This window comes from Labrus bergylta, chromosome 22 (assembly GCF_963930695.1).
Source record: "Labrus bergylta chromosome 22, fLabBer1.1, whole genome shotgun sequence".
Lineage (NCBI taxonomy): Eukaryota > Metazoa > Chordata > Actinopteri > Labriformes > Labridae > Labrus > Labrus bergylta.
This window is the reverse complement of record NC_089216.1, coordinates 7131060-7148280: the sequence shown is the minus strand read 5'-3', so window position 1 is coordinate 7148280 and position 17221 is coordinate 7131060. Positions and strand designations below refer to the sequence as shown.

The following is a 17221-nucleotide window of genomic DNA, read 5'->3' as shown; positions in this document are numbered from 1 at the left end:
ATGTGTCCCTTTGTCCTTTTTTATTTGTTAAGGAGGATTCAAACATAGTAGAAAACACATTAAAAGTTGACAATCATATATTAATTTGTCAAAAAGCAGGTGGAGCGCTCCATTGGTGCGGAACATTTTTACAGAATTAATGAAAAGAATGTATCCCTGCTGCTTTCCAGTGTTGGGATCAAACTTAAAAGTCATTGAAGAGGTCTGAGGCAGTCAAAGGGATAATTAAGAAAAACTTTATTTCATCAGGGCAATGGACTCATAAAAACATGCAGACATGTTTCAGCCAGGCCTTATCAGAACGGGTACAAATGGCCTCCAAGCTACTTCCTTTAAAGATTTACAACCAGTCACATCATGATATACAGTATTATATATAATTGACTGAATTTACAACCACCTCAGACGACTATGACAACTAGAGGAAAAGATAGAGGTCCATTTGACCAATTAGATTATGATATTGCAGGGTTTCCAATGTATTCATCCAAAAAGACTCTCTTTGTAAGAGCTGTTTTACACCCTCAGATAAAAGGATTCCACAATCCTGCACTTTTCCCCTCATTTCCTCTGCCACACAGGGATGGAGGTCTGTCTTGGGGCCACACCACTCGGACAGATTTTTCTATGAAGAACTTGTTTTGTTACACTCAAGCTTTAGTTTCAGACAGACAAAACAGAACTCAATGTGACAGCGAGGGCATTTGATGTTTTTGCAGTATTGTGAACTGTGTTCCACACTCAGGCCACATGTAGGACAGGCTCGCACTGACGGGCAGTCAGTGACCCCCTCCACATCAGGCAGACTGATGGTCTTACATGTCTGCAGAAGTTGAAGGTCCTTGTTGATGCAGCCGTCATTTTCACAGCGGTCAGCTCTGGGGCCTGAAACCTTCCACTCCCTCTGACACTGCCAGCAGAAATAGTATGTCTTTTTCTGATCGGCTGTACAGATGGTGCAGTGCACACACAGGTTGGAGAGATCTGTCCTCTCCACATGTGTAGGAGCCTTATTGCTCATCATGTTAAATTTATGGATGCATGTAATACTTTGTGTTCATTGGATCTGGGAGGGGGAGGGGCTTGTGGACTTAATTGGGCTCAGTTCGGGCTAGTAGAGAGTGGAGCCACACAGTCTTTTGACCTCTCTCTCCTCATCTCTCTTTTTGTATAGTTTTGGACTAACCTGTATCTGTTTTTTGTTTATTAATGTTTAAGTAAACATTTAAACTTTGATCATTTGGTCCCGTGGATTTTTTGGATGAAACTTACTTAAGAGAGGAGTTCTGGGAGCGTCAAGCTACGGCTTCATTCAGTGGAGAACCACATTATTAGACAAAAGACTTGCACTGCACGGAAACGGATGAAGGAAAAACTAGCTTTTCACAGATTTCACGGATGTTTTGGAAGGAAAACACGCTGTAAGTTGTATCTTTTATGGTTCTGCCATAGTCTTTGGATCGAAGCTAGCACACAAGGACCGCATGGGTGTGTGTGTGTGCGCATGTTTTTTTTTACTGGTGTTACGAGGACAAGACATCACAAGACTGACTGAAGTGGAACTCACGTACGTAGAAAGCTCATTCTTCAGCCACCATTTCTGCTAAATAAGTGTGGAACTTTCACTCGTCATGGAGGATCAGGACACTGAAAAACGAAAAGTAAAAATGACGGAAAAGGCTGTAGAAGAGCATAAGGCTAAACAGGTGAATGCACGCAGGCACAAGCTATCCCTGCTAACAAGCATGGAAAAGCAAATTGAGCAATTCATGGAAGATGATGCTAACGTGGACATCGTGAAAAATAAACTACGTGTTGACTTTAATGGTTTGCAGCAAGAATTTTGTGACCTCAATTCTAGTTTGCAACGATTTATGACGGAAGCAGAATTTTTGGAGAATCAGAAGAATTGGTTTGATCCTAAAATTAAGTCAATGAATGATTTCTTCTGGAAATGTGAAGAATGGATGAAAGAGGTCATGAAGCGTATTGAACAGGCAGAAGATAGTAAGTCTACATCTTCCAAAACGACCACGAAACGTCGAAGTAGACCTGAATCACAATCTGGAAGTGTGTCGTCATCAGCTTTGTCAGTCAGGTTAAAGGCAGACATGGAGCGTGCAGCATTACAGGCAAAAGCTAAAGCTTTAAGGGATAAATTGGCCATAGAAAAAGAAGAAGCAGATTGGCATGCAGAAAAAAGATGCAGAGAGGCTTTGCTGCAAGCAGAAGAAAAACGTTGCGAAGCAGAGTTTGAAGCTGAACAAAAAAGAATTGAATCTGCAATAAAGGCCAGAAAAGAAATGCATGCTATGGAGACTGCTCTTGCTGAGTCAGATGCAAAAATGGAAGTTTTGCAAAAATATGAATACACACGAGCAGACATTAGTGTTTTTGATACTGTTGCACAGTTTGCTAAAACGGAAGTGCCGAATGCTTTTCAGCCACCAGCATTACTTGACTACTCTAGTCCCAAGTGAGATGAGATTCAACTTTATTGTCATTACACATATACAGGTATAGAGTAACGAAATGAGGTTTGGCATCTCACCAGAAGTGCAAATAAGCAGAAAGTGCAAGAGTCTGTGCTATGTACAGTAATTGAGTGCAAGAGTCTGTGCTATGTACAGTAATTCTGTGCTATGTACAGTGATTCTGTGCTATGTACAGTAATTGCAAAATTTACAGATGTAGCCAAAAAAAAGTGAATTATGAGGTATATCTGGATGGCTGGCTTAATGGGATGCAATAAAAATAAATAAATGCTATAAATAAGTAATGCTACAAAATAAGTGTGTTCTTAGGATTATAATATACAGATTAAGATGCAGTGAGCATCTATACTAATAATATACAGATTAAGATGCAGTGAGCATGCTATACTAATAATGTACAGATTAAGATGCAGTGAGCATGCTATACTAATAATATACAGAATAAGATGCAGTGAGCATGCTATACTAATAATTTACAGATTAAGATGCAGTGAGCATGTTATACAGTTTACAGATAATTTACAGAATATGAACGTACTATAATACAATAATACAGATGGATGAGAGATGTGTGTGTGTGACCAGGAGGAGAGGTGGGGGGATGATGGGTGTGAGGTGATATGCAGGGGAAAGGGGGGTCAGCAGGGTGCGGAGAGAGAGAGGGAGAGAGAGAGAGAGAGACAGAATACAGAGTTCGAATACAGGGAGAGAGAGAGACAGAATACAGAGTTCGGGGAGTGAGGTGATATGGAGGGGAAAGGGTCAGCAGGGTGCGGAGAGAGAGAGGGAGAGAGAGAGAGAGACAGAGTTCAGAGTTCGGGGGGTAGAGTTCAGTAGAGAAACAGCTCTGGGGAAAAAGCTGTTCCTCAGTCTGCTGGTTCTGGTCCGGAGGCTTCTGAAGCGCCTGCCGGAGGGCAGGAGGGTAAACAGTCTGTGGGCAGGGTGGGAGGAGTCTTTAAGAATGCCGTGAGCTCGCCGCAGACAGCGTGTTCTTTGGACATCCTCAATGGCCGGAAGTGGACACCTTGTGATGCGCTGGGCGGTTTTTACCACCCGCTGTAGCGCCTTACGGTCTGCGACAGAGCAGTTTCCGTACCAGACTGAGACACTGCTGGTCAGGATGCTCTCGATCACACAGCGGTAGAAGTTCATCAGTACAGCTGAAGACAGGTGGTGTCTCTTCAGTGTCCTCAGGAAAAAGAGGCGTTGATGAGCCTTCTTAACCAGACTGGAGGTGTTAGTGGACCAGGAGAGGTCCTCTGTGATGTGGGTTCCCAGGAACTTGAAGCTGGAGACACGTTCAACAGCCATCCCGTTGATGTGAATGGGGTTGTGCGTGCTTCCTCTTTCTCTCCTGAAGTCCACGATGATCTCCTTCGTCTTGCTGGTGTTGAGGAGCAGGTTGTTGTCAGCACACCAGGCGGCCAGATGCTGTACCTCCTCCCTGTAGGCCGTGTCATCGTTGTTGCTGATGAGGCCAATCACCGCTGTATCGTCTGCAAACTTGATGATGGTGTTGGATCCATGTACAGGTCTGCAGTCGTGGGTGAAGAGGGAGTAGAGGAATGGACTCAGCACACAGCCCTGTGGTACGCCTGTGTTGAGTGTGATGGTGGTGGAGCAGGTGTGTCCTGACCTAACATACTGGGGTCTGTTGGTCAGAAAGTCCATTATCCAGTGACGGAGGGAGGTGTTGAAGCCCAGGTCTCCGAGTTTAGTGTTTAACTTGGAGGGGATGACAGAGTTGAATGCTGAGCTAAAATCAACAAACAGCATTCGTGCGTATGTGTTGTTATTGTCCAGATGAGTGAGCACAGAGTGCAGCGCAGTGGAGACTGCATCCTCTGTACTCCTATTGCTGCGGTAGGCAAACTGGAATGGGTCCAGTGTGGGTGGGAGGCAGTTTTTCAGGTGTGCTAGGACCAGTCGCTCAAAGCACTTCATTATGATGGGTGTGAGTGCCACAGGGCGGTAGTCGTTCAGGCCTGTCGGGCTGGAGTGTTTCGGCACTGGGACAATGGAGGTGGCTTTGAAGCATGCTGGCACAGCTGCTTGGGCGAGGGACAGGTTGAAGATGTCCGTGAAAACCCCAGTGAGCTGCTCCGCACATGCTCTAAGCACACGCCCGGGGGTGCCGTCTGGACCAGCAGCCTTTCGAGCGTTGATCCGGCTCAGTGCAGCGTGGACGTCTGTAGAGGTGAGTGAGAGGGGCTGGTTGTCTGCAGGAAGTCTGGTCGTGGTCTGTGTCTCTCTGTTGTCTCTATCGAAACGAGCATAAAAGTGATTTAGCTCGTTCAGGAAGGAGACATCTGTGGTTATCGGGGTGGAGTTTCTGGGTTTATAGTCACTGATGGCCTGGATGCCCTGCCACATGCGTCTGGGGTCGGAGTTGGAGAAGTGTTCCTCTACCTTCAGCTTGTAGCAGTGCTTGGCCTTGATGATGCCCCTCCTCAGGTTTGCCCTGGATACGCTGTAGGCCATTGCATCATCTGATCTGAAGGCGGTGTTGCGGGCCTTCAGCAGGAGACGCACCTCCTTGTTCATCCATGGCTTCTGATTTGGGTACGTGGTGATCTGCTTCCATGTTGTAACACTGTCGATGGTGGTGTTGATATAATCCAGCACAGAAGAAGTGTAGGTGTCAAAGAAGAAGTGTAGGTGTCAAGAAGAAGTGTAGGTGTCAAAGAAGAAGTGTAGGTGTCAAGAAGAAGTGTAGGTGTCAAAGAAGAAGTGTAGGTGTCAAGTACGAACACTACGAAAATCCAGCAACACGACTAAGAGCCTCAATTGCTCAGGAAGTCAATAATGGACCAGTGCTTGATAGCTTATGCAAAGCCATCTCTCAGCAAGCCAATGTAACAGAATACCTTGTGAAGAATCACAAAGCATCATTACTTCCTGATCTCAACATTCCAACATTCAAGGGTGACCCACTTGAGTATAAATCCTTTATCAGATCTATTGAACATGGTGTTGAAGGCCGCACTGATGATCATCGTGACCGTCTGCAATTTCTGCTGCAGTACACAATTGGACAACCACAGGAGTTAGTTAAGAGCTGTATTCACATGGAACCTTCCGCTGGTTATGCTAAAGCCAAACAAATGCTAGAGGAGTTTTTTGGTGATGACTACAAGATAGCAGAAGCCTACATAAAGAAGGCCTTGGATTGGCAGACAATCAAGTCAGAAGATGGGGTTGCACTGCAGGCATTCGCATTGTTTCTAACAGGCTGCTCTAACACTATGAGAGATATTAGTTACATGGAAGACTTGGATAACACAGCTAACATAAAAGCACTTGTTAATAAGCTTCCTTACAAGCTCAAAGAAACTTGGAGAAAATCTGCTTGTGACATACAAGAAAAGACAAAGAAAAGAGCAAGGTTTCAAGACTTAGTTGACTTCGTCAATACGGATAACAACAAGCAGGTAACGTCAAAATCAAAACCTGTAACAGTGGACGCAAACAGCAAGCCTTGTGTTTATTGCAAAGGAGAGCAACACAACCTCACAGTTTGCAGAAAACTCAAGAGTAAGCCACATAAAGACAAGATTGACTTCTTGAAAAGCAAAGGTCTGTGTTTCGCATGTTTGAAGCATGGTCACGAGTAGCAGTTGTAAAGAAAGGATTCAATGCGACGAATGCTCTCGACTGCATCCAACACTGCTGCACAAAGATTCACAAGAAGAAACAAAGAAACAAAGTTGTGAGCAACAATCTATCTCGAGTGCTCTTGTACAAACCACTGAAACCTTTAGTGTCACTGGGATAAGGATGATTGTGTTCTGTCAATCATTCCAGTCTGTGTCAAGGCACAAAAGGGAACCAGGACAGTGAATGCGTACGCATTTCTGGACCCTGGTAGCTCTGCTACTTTTGCTACAGAGTCACTGATAAGTCAGCTTAACATGCATGGACGCAATACAAGCATCTCATTACGAACAATGGGAAATGAATCTGTGGTGAACACCCGCATTGTGACTGGACTGGAAATTAGCAGCCTTGAAGGTAAGCAGTTTATTGAACTTCCAGAGGTGTATTCACAAGACAACATCCCAGTAACCAAAGATAATATTCCCCACCAAGAGAATATTATCAGCTGGCCTCACCTAAAAGAGGTGAAACTTCCCACTATAGAATAAGAGGTTGGATTGCTCATTGGAGCAAATGTTCCCAAGGCGATGGAGCCGCTGGAAGTGGTCAACAGTGTGGATGATGGACCATATGCCGTGAGAACAATATTAGGCTGGACAGTGAATGGCCCTCTGAGAGGTGGAAGTGAAATGTTGGACGCAGACAAACGGACAGAAGTTACTGCAAATCGAATCTCTGTAGCCAGGCTAGAGGAGCTCTGTCAACTGCACTTCAAGCAGGACTTTCCTGATGCTGGACAAACTGAAGACATGGAAATGTCCAAGGATGATCACCAGTTTATCAACATGGTGTCGCAATCATTACAACTTGTGGATGATCATTACACTACTTGCCTTCCGATGAGGAACAAATCATTGTACATGCCGTGTGTTGAACTTACGGAAAAGATTCTCCTGAGATGTCAAGTTTTACGCAGAGTATGTTGCTTTCATCGATGACATCATCAAGAAAGGCTATGCAGTGAAGCTTGACAGTGATGGTAGCAGGCCAACTGATGGGCGTACATGGTATTTGCCTCACCATGGAGTCAGACACCCAGTCAAGCAAAAGCTGCGTGTTGTCTTTGATTGTGGAGCGAGTTTTCAAGGAACATCGCTGAACCAACAGCTCCTGCAGGGTCCGGACCTCACAAGTTCTCTGCTGGGAGTCCTCCTGAGGTTCCGACAAGAAGCTGTGGCGGTTATGGCTGATGTGGAGGCCATGTTCCACCAGATAAGGGTCAGCGACAAAGACACAGATCTATTCAGGTTTCTATGGTGGCCTGAAGGGAACTACAACCAGGAACTTGTTGAACACAAGATGTTGGTCCACATCTTTGGTGCAACATCTTCGCCAAGTGTTGCAACTTTTGCGCTACAGCAATGTGCAAAAGATTTTGAAGAGGAATTTGGACAGGAAACTGCCAAGACGGTCAAGAAAAACTTTTACGTCGATGACTGTCTTAAGTCAACTACTGATGAAGACACAGCAATCAAGCTTTGCACTGATGTGAGAAGCATGTTGGCTAAAGGTGGATTCCGTCTAACAAAATGGTCAAGCAACAGCTGGAAGTTGCTTAACTCGATTCCTGAAGAGGAAAGAGCACAAGGATTTAAAGACCTGGACTTGGATGACTGCAGTTTGCCAATAGAGAGAGCGTTGGGAATCCATTGGTGTGCTGAATCGGATCAGTTCAAATTCAAGCTCAACCTCAAAGATCGACCACACACAAGGAGAGGCCTGCTCTCTCTTGTCAGTTCCATCTTTGACCCACTGGGTTTTCTAGCTCCTGTGACACTGCCCGCCAAAAGAATCCTACAAGATCTCTGCAGGCAGAAATACAGCTGGGACAAAGACCTGCCAGAGCAGTTGTGAAGATCTGGAAAAAGTGGATCTCAAGTTTGCAACAGCTGGAGAAGTTTGGAGTTGACAGATGTATCAAGACAAAGCAGTTTGGTACACCAGTCTTTGCACAGCTACATCACTTTGCTGATGCAAGCGAAGATGCCTATGGTACAACAAGTTATCTACTGCTGCGTAATGCATCTGGAGAAGCCCAATGCACCTTGGTGATGGCTAAGGCAAGGGTCGCACCTTTAAAGTCTCCAACTATACCAAGAATGGAACTTACTGCGGCCACAGTCTCAGTCAAGATGGACAAGCTTCTGAAGAAAGAAATTGAACTTGAACTTCAAGACTCAATCTATTGGACTGACAGCACGGCTTTGCTAAAGTACTTGAACAGTGAAAGCACAAGATTCAAGACTTTCGTTTCTAACAGAATCTCAGCAATCTTGGATCACTCTCAGACCTCTCAGTGGAGATATGTTAATACCAACTTGAATCCTGCTGATCACGTGTCAAGAGGACAGACTGTGGAAGCATTCTTGAAGAATGAAAGCTGGCTTTCAGGCCCAAGTTTCTTGCTCAGCATACAAGACCAGTGGCCTAAGAATCCAGACCCTGGAATGCTTGATGTTGATGACCCAGAGGTCAAAAGAGTGGCTCAAGCACATGTCATTCAAGTGCAAGAGCCCAAAGATGTGATGGACCAATTGATGACTTACTACTCATCTTGGACAAATCTAAAGCGTGCAGTGGCCTGGTTTCTTAAGTTGAAAGATTTGCTTAAGGAACTGAAAGCAAAGAGAAAATAAACAAACACATTACATGGTGAAAGCAGAGTGAATCAGTTCAAAAAGGCTTTCAAAGGAACACAGCTAGTCTGTGAAGATTTAAATGAAGCAGAAACTGAAGTCGTGAAGTACTGTCAAAAGAAAAGTTTCAAAGAAGATTTGACAATGCTAAAAGAACATCAAAGGGTAAAGAAAAACAGTTCACTCTACAAGTTGAACCCAGTACTCCAAGAGGGAGTCATTAGAGTTGGAGGCAGGTTGAGCCGTGCGGCAATGCCTGATGATTGCGAGCAGCCAGTCATCTTGCCAAAGGATTCACACATCACAAAGCTTGCGATAAGACACATTCCCGATTTAACAGCTCATGCTGGAAGGAATCACATGTTGGCTCAATTGCGTCAAAGATTCTGGATACCTGGAGCGAATGGAGCCATCAGGAAGTTCTTGTCGAAGTGTGTCCCCTGTAAAAGGTTACATGGAACTACTGGCAAGCAGCTCATGGCAGATCTACCAGAATGCAGGGTCCTGCCTGACGATCCTCCATTCACAAGAGTAGGTGTTGACTACTTTGGCCCATTCCTGGTGAAAAGAGGAAGAGGGCAAATAAAGAGATATGGTGTTATCTTTACGTGTCTCGCCATACGAGCAGTACATCTGGAAGTCGCATCTTCACTTGACACAGATGCGTGCCTCAACGCGATCAGGAGATTCCTTGCAAGAAGAGGACAAGTCAAGGAGATTTACTCGGATAATGGAACAAACTTTCGGTCGGCTGACAGTGAGTTGAGGAAGTCAATCCAAGAATGGAACACCAGTAAGATCGCTGATACCTTGCAACAGAAGGGTGTCCAATGGCACTTTAATCTTCCTTCTGGTTCTCACCATGGAGGAAGCTGGGAGCGGCTGATACGCTCAGTAAGAAAAGTTCTTAACATCACGGTGAAGGAACAGGTTCTTGATGAAGAAGGTCTCCATACCTTGCTGTGTGAAGCAGAGGCAGTCATAAACAGCAGGCCCATCACAAAGGCATCTTCAGACCTCAATGATTTCACCTGTTGTTACTGAAGGTTAAACCAGAGTTACCTCCAGGTGTTTTCAACAAAGACGACCAGTATGCTAACCGCAGATGGAGTCAGGTCCAATATCTTGCGGATGTCTTCTGGAAACGCTGGTGCAAGGAATACCTGACACAGCTCCAAGAACGTCAGCGATGGTTCACGCCTGGAAGAAACTTTTGTGTCGGTGATGTGGTGCTGATTGTGGATGACACTTCACCGAGAAATTCATGGCCACTTGGAAGAATCATGACAACCCTGCCCGACAAGAAAGGCCTTGTTCGCCAGGTGAAAGTAAAGACCAAGACTAATGAGCTATGGCGTCCAATAACCAAGCTTTGTCTTCTTCAAGAAACTGAGGACACTTGATCTGTGCTGGAAACCAAGCCCTCAATTAGGATGAGGCATTGATGATAATGGACTAGATCCTAAGCCAAGTATTTGATGGGATGAAGAACAACAAGAAGTTTTCTTTAGTTTAACATAGCATGTGGGCTCTTTTGATTTAAGTTAATGTTTTGAGTAATTGTTTCAAGGGCATTGATAACATATTGTAGGAGCCTTATTGCTCATCATGTTAAATTTATGGATGCATGTAATACTTTTTGTTCATTGGATCTGGGAAGGGGAGGGGCTTGTGGACTTAATTGGGCTCAGTTCGGGCTAGTAGAGAGTGGAGCCACACAGTCTTTTGACCTCTCTCTCCTCATCTTTCTTTTTGTATAGTTTTGGACTAACCTGTATCTGTTTTTTGTTTATTTATGTTTAAGTAAACATTTAAAATTTGATCATTTGGTCCCGTGGATTTTTTGGATGAAAATTGCTTAAGAGAGGAGTTCTGGGAGCGTCAAGCTAGCATCAAGCTTCATTCAGAGGATAACTACAACATGTGTTCTGCACTTTGGGCACTGGTGAGGATGAAGACAAGACACAGAATACTTTTAAAACAGTGCACTTGAATTGAAAATTGAATTCTGAAATACTCCACTACTGGACGACTCACTGGCTTAATTTCAAAGAATTCTGCAGCAGTCAGACGGGCAATGGTCTCTTCAAAGTACTCCATTTCCTTAACAGTCAAAGCCATCATTTTGCAAACCTCCTGGTACGACACGCCCCTAAATTTGAAGTGCTCACGTATTCTGATCTTTATGGTAAATGCTCCAGACTGCAGAGCGAGCAGGAGGAACAGACAGAGAGAGCGAGTCCGTTATTAATCTCCTTTTCCAGGCAAAAGTGATAAATGCCGAAGTCTTACTGTAAAACCGGCTATGAGATACACGTGTATGAAACAGGAGTAAACAAAATACTGTATACTGTTCAGGGAATAGCTAAGGAGGTCGGTGAAATTATTGTGAGAATAATACTGCGAGTCTGCAGTAACTTCCGTTTTTCAAAATGAGGTGTTTGTAGGAGCCATTTTGTGTTTATCGTTGGCATGTTTTATAATTAGACTTATCTGAATATATTATTTTCCAATAGGGACACTGAATGCACAGGGGCGTGTCTATATAGTAGCACAGGTGACAGGAAAGGGAGGGCACAGGTACGGGGAGCACAGACAGTTCTCACCTCATTCATGTTTCAGACCAGCACTCAGACAAACGACAATTCATTCATTCTACTGGCTACGCTTCACTGGAAATTGTATGTTTTTTGTTCTCATATCTTCATCAAGTCACTTCAATAAACCTTCAACTCAACTTTAATAACGGCTGGAAAATCATTGTTTGCATCTGCGTGAGACTTAACCCCTACCTGTGTATTAATGGCAATAATTGGAACAAAGGTAAAAATTGCCATTACAGTGTTCACAATTTAAAAAACAGTTTTCCTGGGAAAAAAATATAAAAAAATATGTTCTTCCATAAGTACACCATGATTCTGATATGGTTGGACTTAGTACTTCTTAGACTACATGCACATGTACTATGAAGTACTTTTACAGTGAACTTTTTGAGAAATCCACTGTCAAAGTCCATAATAAATCACTATAATGAGTCTTTTTTTCTGATTTTGATGTCTGTTTAAAACATTTTCCTCCATAAGTACACAATGATTCTGATATGGTTGGACTTAGTACTTCATAGACTACATGTGTGGGTACTATGAAGTACTTTTACTTCATAGTAAGTAAAGTTAAAGTTAAAGTTCCTCCAAGTAAAGAAAAAAATCAACAGTAGTTTGGATAATAATTCTCATTGTCACATTATTTCAAAAAGAAATGTTTAAAATTTAATTCCGTAATTTTACTTATTGACATTGGTAACTTAACATACACAGTTTCTTATTTTGCAATTGAATCGACAATCATGAAAGATGAAGCTTTCCTTAACTGCTGATTTCAGTATACTCATCCTTGCGTCCTTTTGCCCCCTAAGCCTAATATTTTGGCCGACGCTGCTCACTGCCAGACAGATGCACTTGGACGACCTGTGGCCGGGGTGGTGGTCATCTGCAGGGAAAGACTGAAAGGAGAAACGTTTAGTCACCAGGCAGCTGTACAGGTATTATTTTAAATATGAAAAAAACAAAAATGTTCTCGGTAGTTTGAAATTGTGTGTTGAATCTTGTGTGTTCATGTTACAGACTGTGATCCATGAGCTGTTTCATGTGCTGGGTTTCTCTAAAGAGCTCTTCCACACCTGGCGAGACTGTTCCTCCATGTCTCAAGGTTTTTTTTTTAACATAATTGTTTTATGTAATTATATAATACTTTGAGGTCAGCATGTGAAGTGGGCTTAAAAGTGTGCTGTTTAAGTGCCCTTAACAACTCTGAAGTGCCTTTAAAAGTGTGGTCTTTATAGGGCATTCTGAAGTGGGCACACTTTTAAGGGCACTTAAAGTGTGCACTTCAAAATGTGCGCTATTAAAAATGTCACTTTGAAGAGACCTTAAGTTTAAACTTTGAAGTTCCCTTAATAGTGTGCTCTCTTAAGTACTGTTTAATGTGTGGCAGTAAAGTGCCCTTACAATTGTGCAATTAGAAGTTCACGAAAAAGTGTGCACTTTTAATTTTGTTTAAAAGTTCCCTTAAAGTATGCACTTAAGTGGGAACTCAAAAAATGTATAATAAGAAGTTTGGATTAAGATTGAATTTTTAAGAGCACTTAAAGTGTACACTTTGAAGGGCCCTTAAAAGTGAAAACTTTTAAATATACTTTAAATTGTTAACTTTGACATATACTTCAAAATGCCCACTTCAATTGATTTACTCAAAATGTGGCACTTTTGGTGTGCACTTTACAGTACACAAAACATTGGAATCTTTAAGTATACTTCAAAGTGTGCTTAGATATCCATGTGACTTCACATGCTTTTGAAAGTGTTTTTAACCCTGGATGAAAAATCGTTCTTGTTTTTTTATTTTTTAGCTGAGTGCCGACTGTTCTCCTCAAGGGAAAGTGACCTACTCTGATGGATCCGGCCACATGAGGATTTACACCCCATCTGTCATCTCAGCCCTGCAGAAGCACCTGAACTCCACTGATCCTGAGCTTGGGGGATGGCTAGAGAACCTTGTACAGAACAGCGCTTCAATTCAAATCCTTTAGCAGAGCTGCAGAACCACTCCAACTTAACCAGATTTGTCAAGAGGCCTCCGTTATATGATCTTCTACTTTGTTAATGCAGGGTGTACTTCCTGGCAAAGTGTCCTCACACTGGGAGTCCAGGATCTTTCAGGGCTCCATCATGGCAGCAGAGCTAGCGGACTCATCTTCAGTCCGGATCAACCCGGTAACCTTGACTGCATTACAGGACACGGGCTGGTACAATGTAGACGTGAGCAGTGCACAGAGTCTGGTGTGGGGAAACGGTAAGTATAGAAAAAGAATAAAAAATAAAAAAATAAATAAAAAATAAAATATATGATAAATGTTTGATTTGTAGGAGAAGGGGCCATGTTTGGATCCCTGTCAACCTGTCAGAACAAATCCTCATCGTTTTTCTGCTCTGGCAGGTATATTAAGTTATAATTGTTTACCTCCACAACAGTCTGGATAGGAATGTAAGCCACTTTTTAATTTAAAATGTTACATTTTTTGCGTTTTTTCTTCTTCTCAGTGGGTTTGGGTGTCATTACCTTCACCTCCACAAAGGGGAGTGCAAGACTGATCAATACCTGGAGGGATGCAGTGTGTATAAACCCCTCAAAAATGGAGTAAGAAGTATTTCCTGCTCTGTAGTAATTTCAAATGATGTAAAACAGCTTTGTGGGATCAATTCTATTTTTCATGCCAACGCTTTCAGTCTTTTTTTATGTTCATATGAGCATCACGTTTACCCTCTCCACCTTTTCCCTTCAGAGTGAGTGCTGGAAAAAGGAAAACCCCAGGCGGTCAGCTGAAGCGGACTCGACTGGGGAGATCTTTGGTTTTGACAGCCGATGCTTCTTCTCCAGTCTGACCAGACAGGTGTGTACACGTGTGTTTTCACGCGTGCATGTGAGTGTATTAATGTGTTTTCTTTCCCTCTCATATTAAGTTGATTATAAAGTCATTTTTTTCTTCACTTGTCTCTTGTTTAGAACCGGAGTCAGTTTCCTTCGTTCATCAGCACAGTGGAGGGCCGCTGTTACAGACACAGGTGTACTGGACCAAACAGGTACCAAATCCACGTGTCAGGCTCTGAGTGGGTGGAGTGTCCAGCAGGGGGAAGCATTCAGGTAATGACATAAAAAAAAATACAGAAACAGAACACAGTTTTAAAGTACTGGTGGTGTGGAGAAATACTTTTCATACTTCTACATTACTCCGACATATTTGAATGTTTAATTTCATAGTAGCAAAATAATAATTGTAAACAAATCAGTATAACATAATGCCAAGGGACTGCAGATGTAAACTAGCTCTAAGCTGACTCTGGTACAATGCATCAAATGGAAACATTTATGTTTAATATTGTACATGGTCCCGTTACAAATAAAAAGTTAAGAAAAGAGAGGGAATGACTTTCCTTAACGATAAACCTGGCTAAGACTTGATTGATTATTTACATTTAGACAAGATTTGGTGTGATTGACAAAACAGGTTACTCAATCTGAGTAATTCCCATATTTAAACACCATGCACCATTAAAAACAACAGCTGATTTATTGCCTTTCTAAAGTAATAGTGTAATGTTTGTATGTAGTGAAGCATGTCTTGTGTTAAATGTGCAGTCTATTTAATGAAACCAGATGTAATCTAATATCTTTTGTGTTTTTTTACAGTCAGATTGAAGGATACCAGGGTTCAGTTTCCTGTCCTGACAGGAGGTTGTGTCTGTACTCTGACATCACTCCTCCTTCAGACGCCGTCGATACATTTCCTGCAGGATCAGGATCCACACCAGCACAGATGAACACAGTAATCTGTAGGAAACACAGCCTCTAAAACCAGCTTTATAAACTTTAATTGTTCAATAATTTTGTTTGTCTCTTCTTAGTAATTTATCTGAAGGCTGTGTTGTAATTGTAGAGTTATTCAGTCAGAGAAAAAATGCCTTTTTATGACAATTTTTATTGAACAGAGTAATGTGAAAACATAAAGATAACCTGTTGTGGTCAAACGCAGCTCAAAAATATCAATCAGCTGGTTTCTCACCCTACATACATTATATTGATCAGAAATGATACCAAAAAAACATAATGAGGAAACATGGCCAAACCAAAAAACAGTATCTATATATATATATGACCCTAACAGAAAAACTAAGATGAAAATTATAAATGAAGTGAAATTAAACTCATTTTGGAGCATAATATTATTCCCAATTCTAACACATGTACAGAGAAGTTTGGGTAGAATACAGACACCTTTTTGTGTTACCACCACTTAGCAAAATATTACAAGAAGTAGTAATCCCTGAGTTATAAACTGTCATTGTGTAAAATAAACTGTATAATTATGGATGCTCAATGTGTCTTGAGAATCAAATAAATCACTAAGCCCTCCATTTTCTTAACTATCACTCCAATTATTTCCATGATGGTGAAAGAGATAAAACTTGAAGTCAGTATGAAATATTTTAAAATAATGATTGCACTCAGTGAATGTCTTTCAAACCAGTTGTTGGCAGTTTTCAAGCTCCCCTTCTAATTTTAAAGCAGATCCCATATGGCTCCCTGAAAAAGTCCAAACAGTCCTCAAACACTGTCACCTTCACAAACTGGCTTGAGATCAGAATATACCAATAAATTCGGTCTTTACTGAATACTGTGTTGCTATTCATAAAAATATACATTTGGCTAAAAACTGCTGTTTAACCATAACTGATTATATTCTGTTGCATTTAATAATCTACATTACACATGGACATGTGTCACAGGCAGGGTAATTCACCATATTCCCATGATGTCATGCTCAGAGTGAGAAGCTTACCTTTTACTTCTGTGATCTAGATTGTAACTCATATAAATGCAGCAGAATGGCTTGTGATATGAAATGAGGCTCTTTATAGAGTTGAACTAGTTTGCTCTTTACACTGTTTAATTCTGCAGCTTTGCGAAAGAAACCCTGCTGGCATTTGATCAGGCTGCACCAAGTTTAACATTGACAGTTTTCCTACTTAAGGTACATGCTGAAGTGACAGTCTGCTACATTGCTGTAATACATCCCCCCACAGAAAAATAAACTACAGCATTGTTCATTCTTTCACACATCATCTTATTTCCTCTTCCATACTGGTATAGAGGTCTGTCTTGGGGCGACACCATCGTTGCAAGCTCTGAAATATGAATCACAGTCTGCAGAGAGCTTCAAGCACACAAAACAGAACTCCTCCTTACACCGGGGACATTTGATGTGATTGCATTTGTTTCCGTTATGCTCGATCAGAAACCCACAGGTGGGACAGGCACGGACAGAGGGACAGCCGGTCACCATCTTAACATCCTTGAAGTTGATCTCGGGACACTTTCTCAGGATTTCCAGTGGCTGATTAACACATTCAGGGTTTGCACAGTAGTCGGCATGTTCAGATGGACCTGTCCATTTCTTTAAACACTGCCAGCAGATACTGTAAACCTTTCCTTTGTTACGTGTGCACACTGTGCAGCAAACCCTCAGGTCATTCTGGTCCTTTCTCACCACTAAACTCTCACAGCCGGGACACTGTTGAGTAAATTTGGTTGAAAATCAAAAAAATAATAAAAAACATCTTCAGTATGAATGCACAATATCTCTTAGAACCTGTGATTGGTAGATACTTACTTTTTTGGCATCCAAATGATCTTTGGCGACTCTATTGAACATTCTTTTGTCAATGTATGTTGTTTCTGCAGGAGTCAGCAGAGCCATTTCGCAAACCTCTTCAAATGACCACACAGCATCACAATTAGGTTGGCCACAAACAAACTCCACCTTACCCTTGAGAATTAAACAGAAAATCAATCAAATGTACTTAATTGCCACTGTCC

The 17221-nt window shown here is 42.2% G+C and overlaps 1 protein-coding gene and 1 pseudogene across 1 annotated transcript; one reads left to right on the top strand and one right to left on the bottom strand.

The window, feature by feature from the left end:
- Positions 1 to 561: 561 nt before the first annotated feature.
- On the bottom strand, positions 562 to 11403 carry LOC136177509 (uncharacterized; annotated as a pseudogene).
- A 527-nt stretch (positions 11404 to 11930) lies between these two features.
- Positions 11931 to 15197, top strand: LOC114921833 (ciliated left-right organizer metallopeptidase-like). Its single transcript, XM_065950924.1, has 10 exons — positions 11931 to 11951; positions 12204 to 12329; positions 12412 to 12496; positions 13228 to 13343; positions 13456 to 13639; positions 13714 to 13783; positions 13888 to 13984; positions 14130 to 14237; positions 14351 to 14488; positions 15039 to 15197. The coding sequence occupies exons 1-10, from the start codon at positions 11931 to 11933 to the stop codon at positions 15195 to 15197; spliced, it is 1104 nt and encodes a 367-aa protein (XP_065806996.1).
- The last annotated feature ends 2024 nt before the right edge of the window (positions 15198 to 17221 follow it).

Excerpts from the sequence above, each read along its gene's own strand:
- LOC114921833 (XM_065950924.1), top strand. The coding sequence starts at position 11,931 with ATGAAGTACTTTTACTTCATA. Across the intron at positions 11,952-12,203 it reads TGAAGTACTTTTACTTCATA|CCTAATATTTTGGCCGACGC; the intron begins GTAAGTAAAGTT and ends TTGCCCCCTAAG. Across the intron at positions 13,985-14,129 it reads ATAAACCCCTCAAAAATGGA|AGTGAGTGCTGGAAAAAGGA; the intron begins GTAAGAAGTATT and ends TTTTCCCTTCAG.